Source organism: Scophthalmus maximus, chromosome 21 (assembly GCF_022379125.1).
Source record: "Scophthalmus maximus strain ysfricsl-2021 chromosome 21, ASM2237912v1, whole genome shotgun sequence".
Classification (NCBI taxonomy): Eukaryota; Metazoa; Chordata; class Actinopteri; order Pleuronectiformes; family Scophthalmidae; genus Scophthalmus; species Scophthalmus maximus.
This window is the reverse complement of record NC_061535.1, coordinates 6240759-6260507: the sequence shown is the minus strand read 5'-3', so window position 1 is coordinate 6260507 and position 19749 is coordinate 6240759. Positions and strand designations below refer to the sequence as shown.

General features: G+C 40.7%; 1 protein-coding gene across 3 annotated transcripts in view; it reads left to right on the top strand.

The window, feature by feature from the left end:
• Positions 1-19749, top strand: part of ctnnd2a (catenin (cadherin-associated protein), delta 2a) — a 192047-nt gene that overhangs the window by 146870 nt on the left and 25428 nt on the right. For all 3 annotated transcript variants that reach the window (XM_035619639.2, XM_035619638.2, XM_035619637.2), the window contains exons 15-19: positions 2379-2565; positions 12690-12807; positions 15375-15557; positions 16195-16368; positions 18714-18864. In XM_035619639.2, coding sequence (XP_035475532.2) covers positions 2379-2565; positions 12690-12807; positions 15375-15557; positions 16195-16368; positions 18714-18864 — 813 coding nt within the window. The remainder of the gene's footprint in view (positions 1-2378; positions 2566-12689; positions 12808-15374; positions 15558-16194; positions 16369-18713; positions 18865-19749) is intronic.

The following is a 19749-nucleotide window of genomic DNA, read 5'->3' as shown; positions in this document are numbered from 1 at the left end:
CCAGTGGAAGACACAATATCTTTATCCCATTGTCTATTGTTTGTTCTTCCTTCTGCTCAGTCTTTGTTTCGATCTCTGCATGCAAAAATTAACATCATCCCGCCATCCTCTCACATCCTCAGTTTGTATTGAATGTGCAATGTGTTGTTGGGTTTTTTTTTGCAGCCTGCAAGACAGATTGTTGTCATCTCATCAGAGACAACACTGTTTTAACATGATTGCAATCACACGCTGACAACACTCCCCACTTGAGAAACAGACCAGTACAGGGAAAGGAGAGAGAAAAGGAGAGGAAGAAAAGACAAGTTTAAATGCAGAGAGGTTTATAAGTGAAGTGTTTTGTCCAGTTGGTGCTTGGTGTGTGTGTGTGCGTGGTTCTTTTGAGCCATTGCTTTTACCTTGAAAAGAGCTCATGAGAGGAGAGAGAATGCAGGGGGAAAGAGAAAGACTGGATATACAAAACAAGATTTTGATTAATTAAAGTAAATGTTTCCACACACATGAGGGCCACAGGCACACACACACACACACACACACACACACACACACACACACACACTGCCTGAGTGCGAGCACTTGATTGCTGTCAAACAGCATACAAGGTCATCGCCTTATTATCACCCTCCTCTTCTTGTCCTCTCAAGCACGCACACAAATTGCTTTCCTCTTTGACTCTTTCATGCCTTCCTTTTCTCCTTTCCACAATTCTCACACATTTTTAATTCCTGTGTTTCAGTTTTACACTTGGTAAGACTTGTTTTGATTTTCCTCTTACATTCCTTCTCCAAGTAATATTATTTCACAGGTAAGATTTTCCTACTAAAAGCTACAATCTGGATTTTTTTTTTAATTGTTTTTAGTTTTTGCTGAAGTCGCCAGATATGACAGGTTCAACAAAAGAGAGAGAGAAAAACAATACATTACTTTTTTGTTGTCTGTCAATGTGACTTTCTTACATTTCCCATCTTGTTTCGTAACCTTTTCTGTTCCTCCTGCAATTCTTCACACACCTACCTGCATCTTTTTAATACAATTCCTTTTGTTGTAGTTCATTCAACAGGTTTACATACAGAGCAGTCGCCCATGGATTTCAGGAATTTAGTGTCTTGCTCAGCTACAATACTGCTGTCATTTCAGATGACAACATTTTCAGTCACCACTGCACCTCCCTGGTGCCCTTATTTTTCGTTTACACACGCAGCTAACAAGACCAGAGCAAAACTTGGAATGTGCATAATGCGTTGTGTAATGAATGTGACATATTTCAGCAGGCTGACAGCCGCTGCGAACACAGTCCAGTGCATACAGAGCACAGTGTCCTCAGTCTTGCCCATATTTTATTTGTGTGGTAACATCTGTCATCTGGGACCTGAGACATCTTGAGTCTGACACCAAATGTGTGAGAGATGGTGACCTTCAACACCACAGCTTTTAATAGTTTGTCATATTAAAACATGTTGCTCCTCTGTTCTCTCAATCTGTTCCTGTCTTCCCGAGCTGTCGCTCAGCCCTCCTCCCCTCTGATTGGTTTCCCTCTTTGTGTGTGTGTGTGTGTGTGTGTGTGCGTGTGTGTGTGTGCGTGTGTGTGTGTGCGTGTGTGTGTGTGTGTGTGTGTGTGTGTGTGTGTGTGTGTGTGTGTGTGTGTGTGTGTGTGTGTGTGTGTGTGTGTGTGTGTGTGTGTGTGTGTGTGTGTGTGTGTGTGTGTGTGTGTGTGTGTGTGTGTGTGTGTGTGTGTGTGTGTGTGTGTGCAGTAAGCGTGTGTGTGTGTGTGTGTGTGTGTGTGCAGTAAGCGTGTGTGTGTGTGTGTGTGTGCAGTAAGCGTGTGTGTGTGTGTGTGTGTGTGTGTGTGTGTGGTAAGCGTGTGCAGTAAGCGTGTGTGTGTGTGTGTACAGCATTGGTGCTTTTGTGTCCTTGTTAAGAGTCGAGCTTGCATATTTCTCTGTAAACTCATGCAGTTGTGTACATCTACTGTAAACAATCTCTCTGCACTTGTTTGGAGTGTATTTGTTTATATACTGTATGTGTGTGCCTGTGTTCTTCACCACACAGCGTGTAATAAATAACCCACTGGTTGGACAGTCGGCTTTTGTCCTGGAAAAAGCAAACTAAATAATCTCTTTAGACATCACAACTATCATGTAGAGTTAAATTTCACAATAAAAGAGAGTCGCTCTCTCAAAAGTGATAAATACCAGCAAATGAGTTTGACTGAGCTACATATATATCTTAAAAAAAATACAGTAGTACCTGTATCATTAGCATATTAGAGTATCTAGTGCTTCATAATTGCAATAAGCAGACATACAATTATATTGTCTGAAGTATTCTTATATTACTATTTACAAACTCTCTCCGTGTGTGTTTCTTTGTTTGTGCAGGTGTGCTATGGAACCTGTCATCATGTGACGCTCTCAAGATGCCAATCATTCAGGACGCCCTGGCTGTTCTGACCAATAGTGTCATCATACCCCACTCGAGCTGGGACTCCTCCCCGAATCACCATGATGACCGAAAGCTTCACCTCCATACCTCCCAGGTGCTGCGCAATGCTACAGGCTGCCTCAGGTAAGACTATCATACACTCACACAAGCATAATTCTACTGTAAATTGAAGTTCTTTCAAGGCATACATGTATGGTGAGTCTCTTCCTCCCCTCTCTCTGTCTCTCTCTCTGATTTTTGTTGTTCTTTTGCATTTTGAGAATGAATTTGAAATGTGGAGAATCGTGTAGAAATATTGAAAAGAAAGTGGTCTCCTCTGGTCCATCAAATCCAGTTAGAGGAGTGACTGACAGTTATGTGAGCTGCCAGTGTTCCATCTTCCCAAGCTTGTGTGATTTCTCCTTGTGAACAGACAGTTTTCAGCACAGTCTCCTCAAAGACCTCACACTGATTACTACACTGTGTCAATGTGCTGAAAGAGACTAAAACCGAATCTGGAGAACAACTAAACCAATTCATCTACTCGAGGCGTTTTGTAGAGGCAGTCATACGCACTCACGTTACGAATTGTCAAATTAGATCAAATTGTCATGTTAATGGTTTCTCGCAGACATTCAGCTGTAGTAGTAGTAGTATGCATAATTCCAGGGGTGGAACTAAGAAGTTACATTTACTCTCATTAAAATGTATTCTTGCTATTTATACTTTGCAACATTTTAATTCTAAATCATTACAGAATAAAAACAAAAGTGATTGACTGTTTGAGAGTGCGTCAAAGGAAGAGAGCCAGATAGGCAGGTGCAGAAGAGACGAAGCAGCAGATTAAATGCACCAGCCGGTGACAACGGCAAGTGTCCCAAATCAAACTGCCGCCAATCAACTGCCATGTTGCATGATCACCAGGTGCATGCTGGGTCTGGCTCAACACCAAATGCTAAAATACTGACAGTGGATCAGCTGTGACTTCTGTGTTCACTACCACAGTGAGTGAGGTGTGCGCCACTTTACAGCAGTTTTTAACGATGCCCGTGTGTTGAGAGCTCATTCTGCTCAGTGTCTGAAAACAAAGAGCGCAGTGAAACAGAGAGGCTCCGTGGACTGGTCATGTTTTGCACTGAGAATGTACGAGCAGAGGAGTTGGATCTATAGCAGGTTGTGGAGATGTCTCCACCTGTCTTATGTTCAGACAGGTGTGTGCAACAAATCGAGTGCTTCGAGAATTAGTTCTAAAATGTGAAAATACATTTATTCATTTGTTTATTTATTTATTTATTTATGAGTGCAAAAATCAATCTACTCACTAGTCTGCCTTTATAGACTTGATGTAATTGTGCAAATGAGGAGAGGCATTTGCAGAAGATCGTTTTCTTCTACTTTAATCTATAATTCTATAAGCAGTGGTAGACTATTTTATTTATATGTATTTTAATATTGCTACATAAAGACTATGGACACCTGCTGGGGTGTTCTTGGACTTGTAATAAAAAAATATAAATTTTCCTTAGTATGAACAGACTGCCTGACTGGAATTTGTTGGTACAGTTTGATGTAGTTTTCACCTTGAGTGACATATATGCACTGAAATAAAAATGCATACTTGCCTGGGAGCCTAATGATGTTTTTGATTTGGATACTATTAGCAAATATCATTATTATTGACATGTAACCTTTTTCACCTCTTCCCTTCCCCCTTTCAAAACTGTTGCACAGTAATAATTATCACATTTTCTTTTTTAAAGGACTTACTTTGTACACAAGTAGGGTTTTTCAGTACTTTTCCCCACCACTGCATAATATACCATGGTCTTATTAATCTCCAGTGCATGTGTGTTTGTTAGTGTCTGTGTTAAAGCATATTTCACCCATTGTGCATGATAGTTAATCTTGTCTGTAGAATCTTCACTGCTGTGTGATTATAGATGCACATATTCACAAACAGAGAATATTCGGTGCACAGTCATTTCTCTTCCTCCCTCTCACTCATTCAGTTCTCTCTCTCTCTGTCGCTCACAAACTTGTGCCGGTAACCATAGCAACACCTCCCCCACCTTTACCAGTACATGGTATGTCAAGACTTTCTTTTTGGTGCATTGTGCTTTTAAATTAGTTCCTTAGTTGTAAACGCTAGACGTAATGAAAGACGACTCGCAGCTTTGTAGAGCATAGTGTTTCTTTGATTTTCAGAATTCGCACAAGTTCAGCAATCACATCATGTTTGTCTTTTAGTATAAGTAAAAAAGTAATTTAGAAGTGAAGATAGGTCACACTCTACAGACATGCATGTGTGTATTATTCAAATCGGCAAGGTGCACAGTGTGACAAACTGCTGTGTATCTCCCTTCATGAAGTGCATTTTCCATGTTAATCCTGACCATACCTGCAGAGACAGATAGGCTTACAGTACATACAAGACGTTCACACACTGAGCATTTTATTTGACCTCACTAATGCAAAGTCTCCCTTTGCTCTCAAAACAGTGTTGTAATATGAGATTTTGGTTCATATTAACATGATTGCATCACATCATTTCTGCAGATTTGTTTTTTTTAAATAGAGGGCACTGAAGTTCACTGAACATGTTGTCATGTTCTTGGAACTGGTTTAAGAGAACTTTTGCTCTGTGGCATGGTGCATTATCATCCTGGAAGTTGTCATGAGAAGATTTGATCAGTGCTGACTGACTGATTGTTATTTAGGGACTAAAAGTGAGCCAAGGAAACATGCACATCATCACACTTCCACCTACAGCCTGGACTGTTGACACAGGGCAGGTTGGGTCCGTGGACTCATTCTGTGGATGACAGATTCTAACGCTACCATCTGCATGTCTCTGGAGAGATGGGGATCAGACAAGGATTCAGTTTTCTGGTCTTCCACTGTCCAGCTATGGTGAGCATGTGTCCAATGCAGCCTCAGATGTATGAGCTTGTCTGACACGCGTGGAGCCTGATGTGCCACTGTCCACCTCAAGGCTGGACGTGCCATGCTTTCTGAGATGCTGGTCTGCTCCCCACAGTAACAAAGAGTGGTTACCTGAGTTACTTAGCCTTTCTGTCAGCTTGAAACCAGTCTGCCCATTCTGTTCCTCACTTCTTTTTACCACTCTGAGTAAACCCTAGAGATTGTTGTGCATGAAAATCTTAGATCAGCATAAATACTCAAACCAGCCTGTCTGACACTAACAAGTACACCACAGTTATAGTCACTGATATCACATTTTCCTCATTCTCATGTGTGATGTAAATCATTTTAGTGCAGTTTTATCAGAACTGTACCAGAAAAGTGTCCATAATATGTTGTACACTACCGTTTGAATACATTTGTAAAGATCTTAGCATATAACTTAACCTCCACAAGACCAGACAGCTAAAAAGATTTAATTAGAGCCCACACAAATGTCTCAATTATAGGCTTTGTATGTTATGTAGATCGTCATAAGCAGACTACACATTGTTATCACAGACCCATTCAAATATGACAAGAAACAGACCTCAAATGTGTATGGCAAATAAGTTTAGGATGCTTTAGCATGGATAGCATGGTTAACAACCCAAAATAAACAAACCTGTGGAGTGGAGAAAAGAAACTCCATGTCCATTTTGCAATCTGTCTTTGAGCTGTGTACTCAATCGACCACCCGCAGCCACTGGATTAAACCTGACCACTAGCTTTGCAGAGCTTCTCTCAGGTTGTTCTGAGTGGTTATCTCCTGCTATTAAATGTCTCTCAGAGCCTTTTTGAAAATGTTACAAATCGTCTTTTTTGGTACACATGCATACAATTTCGTGTGCAATGTGTTAAATTGTGTGTATGTGCATGTTTGTATGCAATTAACATACCAAAGCAAACGCTCCAGTCGCTCGAGTCATTGTTGCATTTGTCATCACTTTAAATACCGCTTGCATAATTCCGGCTTTCAGAAAATCTTCAAAACATATAATTAGAAAAGTTAAAGTTCTGGATATTTACATAATCCTATCTATTAATGTTTTCCTATGAAACGTCCCTGTTTGCTGGCTGAAGAGTCAGACGTACATCTCTAGCCAGTCAGTGGGAAGACCAATATTGACACTTCCTTTTTTTAAAGGCATTTATCTGTATCTATTGCTATTTAATGCAACAATAAAATAATAACACCATAGCTCTTACCATATTGTAAAACACACCACGTAACTACAGCTGGCTGTACGAGGTAGCCTGGGTGCATTTGGACACAGAGCAGCATGAATAAGCATATGAAAGGTATAATTTGGTGTAGGTATTTTTGGTATAAACCTCTGTGGCTTTTGTTATCGGCATTCTTAATGGAACAGTTCAGCAACTGCCATGGGGGCCTGTGGTCCAGGACATGATTATTATACCCAATAACTCCATATCACAAACACCTGTACAAATTCAGTCCACAAATAGTTTTGAATTTGCAATAAATATTACACTGGGGGAATTTTGTAGTGTTTTATTTTGTTTCTGGGTTGAGTCAACATAGGAGCTGTGCTATTTCAACTGGAATTTTTTTCAGGCGGATTTGCATTATCAAATTTGCATTTGGATTTCATGATATTGTTAACTGTAACAAATGCGTCCACCTGTGTGGATAGAGACAGAGTGTGGAACAGTGTTTGTTTTTACCACTGAAAAAATATCAAAAACACTTGAGAAGGAATCGTAATCGGAATTTTAAAAGCATTACAACACTTATGGGTGTGCATAACTGGGTTCCTGCAAATTGGGATTATGATGTTATTCCTCCGTGTAATGTCTTTGAAATGTATTCCCATTTTCAGTTAGAAGAGGCAGCAGACTCATACCTACGCACGTACAGTATTGAGAATTGGATTCATTTTTGAGTCTTTTGTCGGAGCTATCATCTTGTTTAAATCATTACACGAGTAGAGGAGGTGAATCTAAAGCGGTAGTTCATCCTAATCACAAGAAAACACATTTTCCCTTCTAATCTCTTTTGGTATCTTTTGATGCAGACTAGAAAAAAGTTTTCTGTTGAGTTTTTCCAATTTCATTTTTTAAATCCTTTGCATATATATATATATATTTATACTAAATGTCACGCGCTACCTCTGTACTGTAAGTGCTGACAGGAGTCTTAGATATCTAGATATTTTTTAAATGAAAATCGGTCTTACCAGCTGCAGGGGTAAATACCAATGGGAACTATATTTTTGTGATTTGAGGATGTAATGCATTTAATGTTGTGCATGATTAGACTGTTAGACCAAATGGTGCCTCGATTTTGAAGGCATTTGTTTAATATAGTAATCATTATTTGTGGTGCTTCTTGTAGTTGTTTGTTTATACCAAAGCAAGATCTATTGCCTGAAACTTTTAAGACAAAGTTATCAGTTCTTTGTTTTGTTTTTTGTGACGTCTAAAGACTTCGACTTGTATGTCAAGTTTATTATTTCCTAACTCACTAAGGTGTTTAAATGACTCCAGTGTGTGTGTGTGCGCGCGCGCGTGTGTTTACCTCCGGAGATGCGTGGGGAAGACAAATGATGCTGTCAGTGCACTGCTCCACTCTGTGAAGTTAGAGATCAAATTGTAAAAGCTGGTAAAGGAAAAAGGAGGAAAGCGGAGCGGAGGAAGAGATGGCTTAAAGTTGGAAAGACGAGAACAGAGAGCGGAGAAGAACAAAGGGAACGAGAGACTAACAGGAGCTCAAAGAAGTGAGCTGAGACACGGGGAGTAATGAAGGTGTTTCTGCAGCTCTCCAGGGTTGTTTTTCTATCTCAATGTCTGTTCTGGGAGGTTAAAATGACACGAGGCCACATTGTTCAGTCCCAGTGTATCTCAGCTCAATTTCAGACCTCTCACCTCTCTCATTACCCTTCACTGTGTGCGCCAGCCACATGAACATGTTATTTATGTGAGCTGCACTGGGTATAAACATGTCTAACTGTGTATGTACAGTATGCATGTTGTTTACACACGTGAGCACACACACACACACACACACACACACATTTGTTTCTGTTGAAGAGCAAATGTTTTAAGCTGAATCAGTCTCAGACGTCACAGTCTGCATGGGGGAGTTGTGTGTGCTATTTACTGAAATTTGCCTTTCACATATGATGAACACAGCCGGAGATTGTCCGACTCAGAAGTGTTCACACTGACGGGAACACTTGCAGAACACTCTGTGGTGTCTGGGTAGAGCATGCAGGAGGCAAGACGTGATGATAAACCTGTTGAGGAAAGCAGTGTTTTTGTTTAATTAGCAACACGCCCACTCGCTCGCTGTGAATGTTTCCGGATATTTTTCCGCTGTATTATCACATGGGCTCATTCCAACATTTTCCTGAAATTTTACAAGGGGGCTGACAGGAAAAGTTCCAGAAAATTTCGGGAGCAACATTTGCAGACGTTTGCGTTCTCACTTACGGAAAAGTTCAAGAAAATGTCTGGACTTCAGTGCATGTCTGACATCAGATTTTATTCACAACTTACATGGCATCGGGGGTTTGGATCACGTGTGTGTGTGTGTGTGTGTGTGTGTGTGTGTGTGTGTGTGTGTGTGTGTGTGTGTGTGTGTGTGTGTGTGTGTGTGTGTGTGTGTGTGTGTGTGTGTGTGTGTGTGTGTGTGTGTGTGTGTGTGTGTGTGTGTGTGTGTGTGTGTGTGTGTGTGGTTGTGTTGTGTTGTGTTGTGTTGTGTGTGTGTGTGTGTGTGTGTGTGTGTGTGTGTGTGTGTGTGTGTTTTCTCAAGTGTGCCAATTTTAAATGTGATCCAAGCAGCTAATGATCCTGATAGACCCATATGTTGTCTAATCAGGTGGTGGGCATTAAGGGGTCCCTCCATACATACACACACACACACACAACCAGTGTTATCAGGCCAAACGCAAGGTTTCCTGTGGAGGGGTTTCCATGGCCTCCATTCTGGCGATGTTTACCTCCCTGTAGCTTATTGGTTTATAGCCAAGCCAGAAAAAAAAAGCTACCGCCTTGATGTTGTGCACTGTTTGTACAGTATGTGTGTGCTTCTGTAGTTATCACACTCAGAAACACTTCCAATTTGTCTCCTTTCAGACACCCACAGATGTGGGGGAGAAATATGAGAGGTTATGTGATTAATCAATAACATGGAGTGCTTTTTCACAAAGGAATTTGTTAGCATATTCATTCCATTGATATTAATTGGTTTGTACGTGTGTTTGTGCCATCTGGTGATGACACACGACACACACATGGTCAGACACTCGTGCAGAGTACAGCACACCAGCTGCTGGAGACAAAGTCACGCAGTGGTCATTAGCTCATGGGGCAACATTAGAGCGCCATGTGTCTGAGATAAACTTATGTTCTGGTCTTTTCTGTACATGTCGCATGAATCTTCTTACTACAAAAACTACTACAAGTGACAAATGTGTTCAGTGACTCTAAGTCACACTGTCGCGCCATAGAAAGGAAAACTGATGTCAAACAGGTTGGTCACTGCCTTGATCTAATGATTTCCAAACCAGCTCCTGCAGTTAGCAGGAACATTATTACTGAGCTTTTTCTCACTTATGTGTGGATGATACTTAAATATCAGTGTTGTTAACCATTGTATATACGTCTTAATACCCGTCAGGATGTTTTTATATTACCATTTCAGCAGTAATTACAATGAAACATCATCAGCAAAATAGTGTTAGGAGACTGTCTACACTGATCTAAATTTAAATTGGGATGGGAACTGCATGGGTTGCTGGCTTTTGCCTGTTTTTCAGACAGAGGGGAATTTTAGGGAAATATTAGGTCTATTAAAACCAGAGCCATGCCAAATTTAAAAAAAAAAAAATTAATTGTAGCCAGTCAATTGTTTCAGTTTGTTCTTTTCCTTATTCTTGTTTTCCTTTGTTCCAAAAAAGACACGTTTGCGTATTTTGTACTTTTATGGTGCTGGCACTCCAATAATTATTTTAATTTGTTTTTCCTGAAAGTGGGTGCATGCCATACTTCTCTCTGTGTTTCCTGCCAAAAGTTCCCATGAGAACAGAATAAGAAATGTTGTTTATTACATTTTAGAAATAGTCATTACTGAATATTACAATTTAATGGCAAATTGTACCATTACGGGACCAGTACACATTATTTGTCTAAACATTCTGCGGTAGACTCAGCAACTGTGTCCAGTCTTGGAGAGCCCGAGCTTGCTGGACATGAAATTGGGACATTAAATAAACTTGTTTGTAAGGCCTCAAACTTCAGTGTTTCATCATTATCCTGTCCTTGGTGCTTGAACATTAGTCAAGGTAAAGTGTTTTCACCGTTTTGTTGTTTTAAATCGACTTGACGGGAAATTTTGTCTGCGCTCAGTGGGTTGGCCATTGTATGCTCGTTTCAAGTGGTTGAAAATGGCGTGACCTTCTCTTAGAAGCAGACAGCCGTGAACGTGAAGTTTTAATTGAGTTCCTCCCCTTTCTCTTCCCCATCAGTACAATAAATGATTGACCTTGTCTCATAGACTGGTGGAACAGCTGTGATCTCTCTACTATGCCGATGGTATGGATGAACTTGTTCATCCATACCATCACATTGTCTCGTGTCACGTTTGTCTGTCATCACTTTTTTTTATTTCACCTATAAAGAAAGATGTTTCAACTCATGTTACTGTACCAAAATTCAATCATTGATTTGTGAGTTAATTTGATCTCTTGCTCTTTGTTTTGCCACTTGATAAGTGCACCCACACCCGACTGTTAGTACAACAGCATAATTTGGGTTCATTGCAGTATTTAGTATTTATCATTTATCCTGGAATAAATGTATAGCCTTTTTACAACCAGCCAATTGTAAAAAAATATAAAGCCATGTATATATTCACACAGCTGTATTAATGACATTGGAATATTTGCCAACTTTGCTTTCTGTGTTATTGCTTTGTCACTATTCAACTGCATTGTGAATCATTGATTCTGCTCAGTGTGACTGAGCTGAGGAATTGTATTGAGTGGATGTAACAATGAGGTCTTAGGGTGCATGAGTCCATCTGTCTCCTGGTTATTTACACATAGAAAACACACATTCCTACACAATGCTTGTTATAGCTTTCATTGATTTGTTAAAAAAGGGTATCTACAGCATGCACACATAGACACTATATACTCTTATGCTTATAGATTTCACTGAATACTATTTTCGAGGAAGAAAGCTGTGTGAAAAAGCCTGTGTATTGAGTTTAAACCCGCATATTATTTTTATCTTAATAGCACCGGGAGAAAGATATACTGTATGTCAAAATGAAATATTCTCCTATTTCTGTATTTACATAAATCATACGGCATCATTATGCGTCCCTGAAAAGCCACTCAATGCAGTGCAATCAGGGTTATGCTCTGGTATGTGAGTAATTAAGTAAGTGATCGAACATGATGGAGTTTTTAAAGTTACAAAAACGTTAAAATGTGCCTGTCTAATGTGCAGTCTTGTTAATATAATACACAAGTAAACATTGAGTCTTATGATTGACAGTTTTGCAAAGTGTGTTTAGTGTTGCATAATGAGCTGTAACTCTTTGTGCAAATGTAGACATTTATTTGCAGTGTTAGTTGCTTGTGTGCAATTTGTCATTTGCTCCAACTAGGGTTGTATAAGGGAAATACAATATTCAAGCATGCTACACATTCTAGGTTCATATATTTTACTGACAGAGACAAATGAATCAGTGTCCCGTTTACCATGCGAACTGTATCAGTATCAAGGACAGCTCCATGCTGAAACCCTGACATTTCAAACAACACCACCCTCCTGTACCTCCAGTTTAATTAAAATGCATTATTTACTTGTATCATATTGGCAAAGCTGCCAATATTGTTCAATTATCAAAGCAACATTACTGTGAGTGTTGGCTGTGAAGTTCAGGCATCAACTGTTTGACTAAACAGTCTTTTTTTTTTGGACTCAAGTCAAGTGCTTTAAATTGAAGCAAGCCTTCTGGGCATAGATTGAGATGTATCCAGAATTTTAATGCTCCGTATTCAATTGTTTAGTTTAGGGGGAACTGCCTGGTTTCCCAGTATCTGTTTCCCACTCTCTCACCCTCGCTTGCTTTCTCTTTCTCTTGCTCTACTTCCGCCTCTCTACATCTTTCATAATGTATCCTCTTTCTTTCTTGTTTCTTTAATCTTTCCTACTGTCTTATCTTCCTTCCTCACCAACTTCTCAATTTGCTTTCTCTTTGGCAATTACAAAGACACATGTTTACACATGCGCACACACACTGACCAGTAGTCTGTCTGTGTGCATTGCAGGAATGTAAGCTCTGCAGGTGAGGAGGCAAGACGAAGGATGAGGGAGTGTGACGGCCTGACAGATGCTCTGCTCTACGTCATCCAGACCTCTCTGGGCAGCGGCGAGATCGACAGCAAGGTGTGTGTGTGTGTGTGTGTGTGTGTGTGTGTGTGTGTGTGTGTGTGTGTGTGTGTGTGTGTGTGTGTGTGTGTGTGTGTGTGTGTGTGTGTGTGTGTGTGTGTGTGTGTGTGTGTGTGTGTGTGTGTGTGTGTGTGTGTGTGTGTGTGTGCGTGCGTGCGTGCGTTGCATAAATGTATTCATGCTCTTATTTCTGGCTCCGTCTTCAAGACAAGAAAGAAAAAATAATGGCTAAAACCTGCTTTCACTACCAACAGCAGCCACAAAAAAATACGATTTTTTTATGTTTTCAAGAAGCATTCCAATCAGTTGAGCTCATGTTTTATTTTGGGCAAGTGAAACTCTAATTCAAAATGTTGCTTAACTTCTTGCTGCCAATTTGAGCTCTGCGAGTTGTCAAAGTTGAGTGGTTTTATGTTAACTTTTGCATTTACATTTATATTGACGTGTTCATGTTAGCTTGGTGTACAGTATAATGTATGTGTGCTCATGACTCATAACACAGTGTGTGTGTGGGGCCAGTCAATACTTTATAAACAGTGGTTGTGGATGGCTGACTCCTCAAGGTCTCCCTGTCCCCCAGCCTTTCTAAATGGCCATCTTTAATCACTGTTTAAACGCCCGCCCCTCTCCACCCTCTGACTGCAGTCATCAGAGGACCACTCATAACTAAGCTTATATATAACTAGCTGATTGGCAGCTGCACCAGCAAGTGGTTACAGTTGCAGTTGTGATGCACATTAGCCAAATGCTCATTTTGTATGTCTTTTCTCCTTTTTTTTGCTCATCTGCTTTGTCCAGACTACCTGCTCTTCACAATGTCTGTTAAGTAGGCAGACAAACTTTGTCTGACATTAAATTACCAAATGCTTGTGCAGACTATTTTAAAAAGATGTACTTGTAACATTGGTCTCCTATAACAAGAAAGCAGAAATTGAAATTGCTCAAGTCGTATTATAATGGAATTCCATCTTATGTGCCTGGATATTTCATCATTATCATCAGTTCGGTCTCAGTTAGTGCTCTCACAGAAAAATCCCCTCACCGTCACCCTCAGGATTCCTCAGGATTTGCATTTTGACCGCCTGTGCTCTGTCTTCATTCTTCACACATCCCGATAGAAAGGCACAAGGTCAGAGGAATAATAGCACTCCATGTAATGTGACAGGTTAGTTTTGTAGCCAAATGCCCCATCGAACACAATCTACAGATTAATGCTATTGTTCTGAAAGGAATGCACATGAGAGGAATTTTTAGAGATAGTATGCAATAGCACGCAGAGCCAAATAACAGATACAGTTATTTAAAATGATGGTGCAAGATTAAGCATGTAATGTACCGACACAACCCATATAATGCAGACATTTGGTAGATTACATGATATTTAACTGCTTGCATTAGTTGTGGGTGTTACTACACGAGTTTTATTGCAACTCCCTTAATGCACAGTAGTGCAGTGTCTGAGAAGTCTGTTGTGGACAAGCGAGTCTAAAAGTAAAGTATGGAAAGCTTCACAAGGGCTTACAGTCAAAACCTTTTATTGGTTCGTTTGTAGATTGTTACAGTTTTACAGATTTAAGAGTTCATTTTGTGTGTGTTCTTGAAAAAAACACCCTGAATCCCTTCCCAGTTGTGGGGGTGCTGTTCCTGTAGCATGTTATCATTTCTAAACCTATACCTAAAACATTTTGGTTCCTTAAACCATGTAGCCAAAAAGAACAGTGTATGGAATGAATGTGAACTAAAACATCGAAGTATGAAATGTCACTATAAATAAAATGTGACTTCTCTCACATCATTCTATAATGCTATGTGAATAGAGTTTCAGACATGGCTGCAGCTCACTGGAGTGAGACAATGTTTTTTTTGTTGCCTTTTTTTAGGCTGTTCAATTTCACTCCTTAGTTGTTTTTGTGTAAACTAATGGACAGACAGAGACAAGATGGATGATTTCCCTTTGTTAATTTCCACTCTGTTGATTTGATGACTCCCCTTTTTCAGTTATACTAAATAAACACACACATGCATATTCAAGTACACACACTCAGGAAAATGACACACTCACTCATATGTTCCCAGGCTGGCAGGATCACCTCTAAACTTGGTGTTTAATGGGGTGTGATAGAATATATTGGGCTTGTAATTTTTCCTCATTTGCGTGAGTTCCTTCTTATCTGATTTCAAAGTCAGAGCTAGAAAAAAATTTTTTTGCAGAGAAGCACATTACCTATGAGATTATCTTTCTTCTTTCTCTCACCGTTTCACTCTGTCTGTCTGTCTGGCTCGTGGGTGGGAGTGGAAGGCCGATGGTATAATAGTGCCAGAGTGGGCGGTTTTTATTATCATGCTTTGACTATGAGTTTGCGCTGTTTTTTCAGGCAAGGTGTTTCATTAAATGGCATCAAACACAAATCTCCCACCTCAGCTTTCGCACTTCATTCATTTATATCTTCTGACTTACATCCTCTCCTTTTTAAATCTCCTTTTTTCCGTCTCCTCCTCCTCCTACAACCCACCCTCTCATCTTCCTACCTCGCTTCATCTCTCACTTCTCTCTTTATCTCCAGACTGTAGAGAACTGCGTTTGCATCCTGAGAAACCTGTCTTACCGATTGGCTGCCGAGACGTCTCATGGCCAGCAGGGGGGGTTGGAAGAGTTGGATAGCCTGCTTTGGGATGCCAACGGTCGTGATGGAGAGAGCTCTGGCTGCTGGGGCAAGAAGAAGAAGAAAAAGAAGGGAATTGACCAGGTGAGGAAGAGGATGATGGAGAAGATAATGGGCCCTAGAATGTAATGGAGATTGGATGGATGGATGGATGGATGCAGCTCACCATAGATGCCTGAAGTCTGTGCATATGATCACAGAATACCCTAACAATCCAATGATCCCTCCTGCCCCATATAGTTGTTTTTGCTCTCATTATGTTTCTCTGCTCATTTTATTTGGATTTATAAATAAAGTTTTTTCACACCATCGAGATATATATATATATATATATATATATCTACACATGAAAAGTAAAGAGGACAGCTTTCATGATGAAGCAGGAAGGCAGTGTCAGTGTTTCTGGCAGCCTTGGCTTCAGCAGGGACGTGTGGTAAATAATGGAAAACAGGGATAAAAATCACAGATCACAGAGTATGGAAGCTGAGTTGGAATGGCTTCTTTCATAGAAGCTCATGAGACACTTTTTTTGGCAATCACATGACACTTTCTAATCCCGGATTCATGCAACACATTGACTAAACTCTTTTCAGCTTCCCTGCAGGCAGAGAGAGGAAGAAAGAAATATGAACTCTCATTGAATTACGTTTGGAAATAACTTGAAAAACCACAAAAAGTTGACATAAAAAATAAGTCCCAATCTGTCTCGTCTCTCTCACAGTGGGATGGTGTGGGCCCCTTTCCGGACACGGCAGATCCTCCAAAGGGGGTTCAGATGCTGTGGCACCCGACCATCGTCAAGCCCTACCTCACCCTGCTGTCTGAATGCTCAAACCCCGACACCCTGGAGGGAGCAGCTGGGGCTCTGCAGAACCTTGCAGCAGGCAGTTGGAAGGTAACAGGTTTCAAAAATGTATTCTTCTTTTCCATGTTTTTTGCCTTTTTTTCCGGAGGATGTATTAAATGTCAGTGTGGAACAGTACAAATCAAATTCTTGCAGCAGTTACATCATTCCTGTTATCCTAACCACAGTCTTCCCACTGCGCGGACATGTGATAGATGAGCAAAAGCATATGCTTTTTAAACCTGCACACATTGCCCCACAAATGACATTGACCAAAAAGGTTTTAAATGGAAGTTAAACAGAATTATAAAATAAACTCCTGGACTTACTTTGCACCAATTGTTGTTCCTTGATATCTTTTTTATTTATTAGTGTGGATGTAGTCATAGAATGGTGTCCCGATCAAGTGGGAATGAGAGGGAGGGGCAATAATTCTCCACTTGAATAATATAGCCCAGCACACCTCGTTTGGTGTTTTGGTTACATCAATTCTAGTGGGGTGATGGTATAGTCAGCAGTCAAAGTGTAAGGCTCTGTGGGGCATTGTAAATTTGTTTTGAACGCTGGTTTCCTAAATTCAGCTTTGCCAGGGCAAGGACAGAGCACATGAAGACGTAAGGCAGGGGTATTTGTCACAGATGGGGTTCAACTCAGGGTTAATTCAAGCAATTTTTGTTTGGGAAATATCAATAAAATGTACTATTCTGAACTGTATAAGCGCATGACGTGCACACAACAAGAAGAGGTAGAAGTCAGGTAGAAGAGAGGGTCATGTTGATGAGGGCAGCTTTAGCCTTGAGGGAGATCCATATGATGGTAAAAGGCAGAAAATGTCAGGGCGTAACCTTGAATTGACCTTGGAATCCAGACACAGCATCTGACAGTATGTCATCCAAAAAGGGTTTTCCAACCATGACGTCAGCGTTGCTGTGAATGAAAACATAAACCCAAGAGGGATCAAGAGACAGGCAATCACACTTTGTTTGAGAGCGATGTTGTGTTGATTTGTAAGGGGGGGGGGGTCTGATTTTGGTTTTCTAAGGGCGAGAGAGAGAGAGAGAGAGAGAGAGAGAGAGAGAGAGAGAGAGAGAGAGAGAGAGAGAGAGAGAGAGAGAGAGAGAGAGAGAGAGAGAGAGAGAGAGAGAGAGAGAGAGAGAGAGAGAGAGAGAGAGAGAGAGAGAGAGAGAGAGAGAGAGAGAGGCAGGTGGTCTTCAGGAAATCACATTTTCTATTTTTGGCCTTGATGTGTGTATGCGTGTCTGTGTGCGCGCGTACGTGCACGTGCATGTGTGTGCGTGTGCTTTGTTGTGTCTGCTCCAAGCTAGCTCCTACTCCTACCTTTGAGAATACCACTGCTAACAGTTTCCAAAGAAGCTGTGTTGGCGTGCTGCTGGCAGACTCACACTCTGCTCACTAAGCTCTTGGCAAAGACATGTGATCATTTCCATCCAAGGGTGAATTATTTCCTAAAATGATTATATGAACAACAGTTTGCCCATTTTGGTCTCTAAGAAAAACAATACTCTGTTATCACCATAACATGCCATGGAAAGGAAAATAATTATTGTTGATAGAAACCTCACACTTCACCTCCTGACATCCATTCCTGGGTCTTGTTCAGCATCTCCCCAGTCAGCTACTGTTGATCCAAGGCGGCATCACTTGAGCCATTTACTGTCGAGTGGTCTATTTAAGTGTGCTTTGATAGTTATTGAGGGAGGATAGAGTGGTCTCCAAGCTCAAAACCTTTCTGGTTCAATTCTCCTTCTTAGAGTGTATCACTTGAGAGTCAGGGAAATGCCTGGGTCGCTCTCATATTGCCCCCTGAATGTAACGTCGCCCATTGTGCCTCATCTGTGTCTTTTCCCATCTTCCTACTTCATCCATTTTTAGATCACAGTCAGTCTCTAATTAAAAAGAAATAAAGAAAATTACAATATCGCAGTGAAAGAAAGAAAATACATTGATTGAATCCATGTTTGAACAAATGTGTGTTCATGGTAATGTGAGCAAATCAAGCATTTTTTCATTAGCAAGCAGGAGGATTGCATTGTTATTGTGACTGTGCCCTTTATTTTGTTTGCCATGCTTTTTGGACACAAATGTAATTTGTAAAAGTATGCACACAGCTTTTAGTAATGATGAACATAACTGGAAAAGGAAAACCTAGTTTATAAATGTTTTTCTAATTTTAGCTATTTGCTACTAATTGTCATCAACTCCCACAATATTCCAGTAATGAAGAAGATTGCATTCAATTTGTATTAATTGTATCACAGTGTGTACTTCCTTTAAAATTAAAACTGTATGGGTAGGATGGTAACTGCAAATGCATCCCTCCCCCTACCGGGGCAATATTTTTGCTGTTGAACTTACCCCTGCTTTCTCCCTGTCAGTGGTCGGTGTACATCCGGGCGGCTGTGCGTAAGGAGAAAGGCCTTCCCATCCTGGTGGAGTTACTGAGGATAGACAATGATAAAGTGGTGTGTGCCGTGGCCACCGCTCTCAGAAATATGGCCCTGGACATAAGGAATAAGGAGCTCATTGGTGAGTACTTATGAGGGCTTTTTCGTTAGATGAAGTCACTGCATTTTTAATCTTTATCAAGTCATATGAATTGAGACACCCTGCACTGTTATGCACAGTTGCCATATTGTTGTATGTTGTTTTGCCCATTTCATCATTAATTAATTCCTCTCTTAGCGGTTCTGCAGCTCATTTGAGTATGCAACTCAAGAGCTTTTGTTAAAGTTATTTAACAATCATTGTTTCAATAATTGTACATAATAGCTTGTTTAAGTGAGGTCAAGGTGTGTTATGTGTTTGAGAAAGAAAGACAGAAGAAGGAGATGGGGAGAGAGATGATCATTTCAAAGGGCTTCAGTGGTAATGAGTGACCCTCACTCAGGCTTGCTGATTGGTAGCATCACCACATCTACAGTAGTTAACCTGAGTTAGTGTGAGTGTGTGTGTGTGTGTGTGTGTGTGTGTGTGTGTGTGTGTGTGTGTGTGTGTGTGTGTGTGTGTGTGTGTGTGTGTGTGTGTGTGTGTGTGTGTGTGTGTGTGTGTGTGTGTGTGTGTGTGTGTGTGTTCTCTCTCTCTCTCTCTCTCTCTGTGCCTGTATCTGTACAAGCACACATCACACAGGCACTGATCATATGACTGTATCTTTGTGTGTGTCCTGTATGTGCGCATGTGACATCACCCCACTGTCTCTAGTATCGCTGATTATCTCAGCTTCCTGGTGGGCTCGGTGGTTTCTATAGCAACCCTCAGTCTCCATGCAAGGGGCTTCTGGAGCCTCTCTGGGTTTTACTGGAGTGTTGTAGGAACGACAAGAAATGCTGCGGGCAAAGCTCAGCACACCCTTACCGTGGGGGTCTGGCTGGATTATGGGATAATTGAAGCAGTTGCACAGACAAAACACTTATC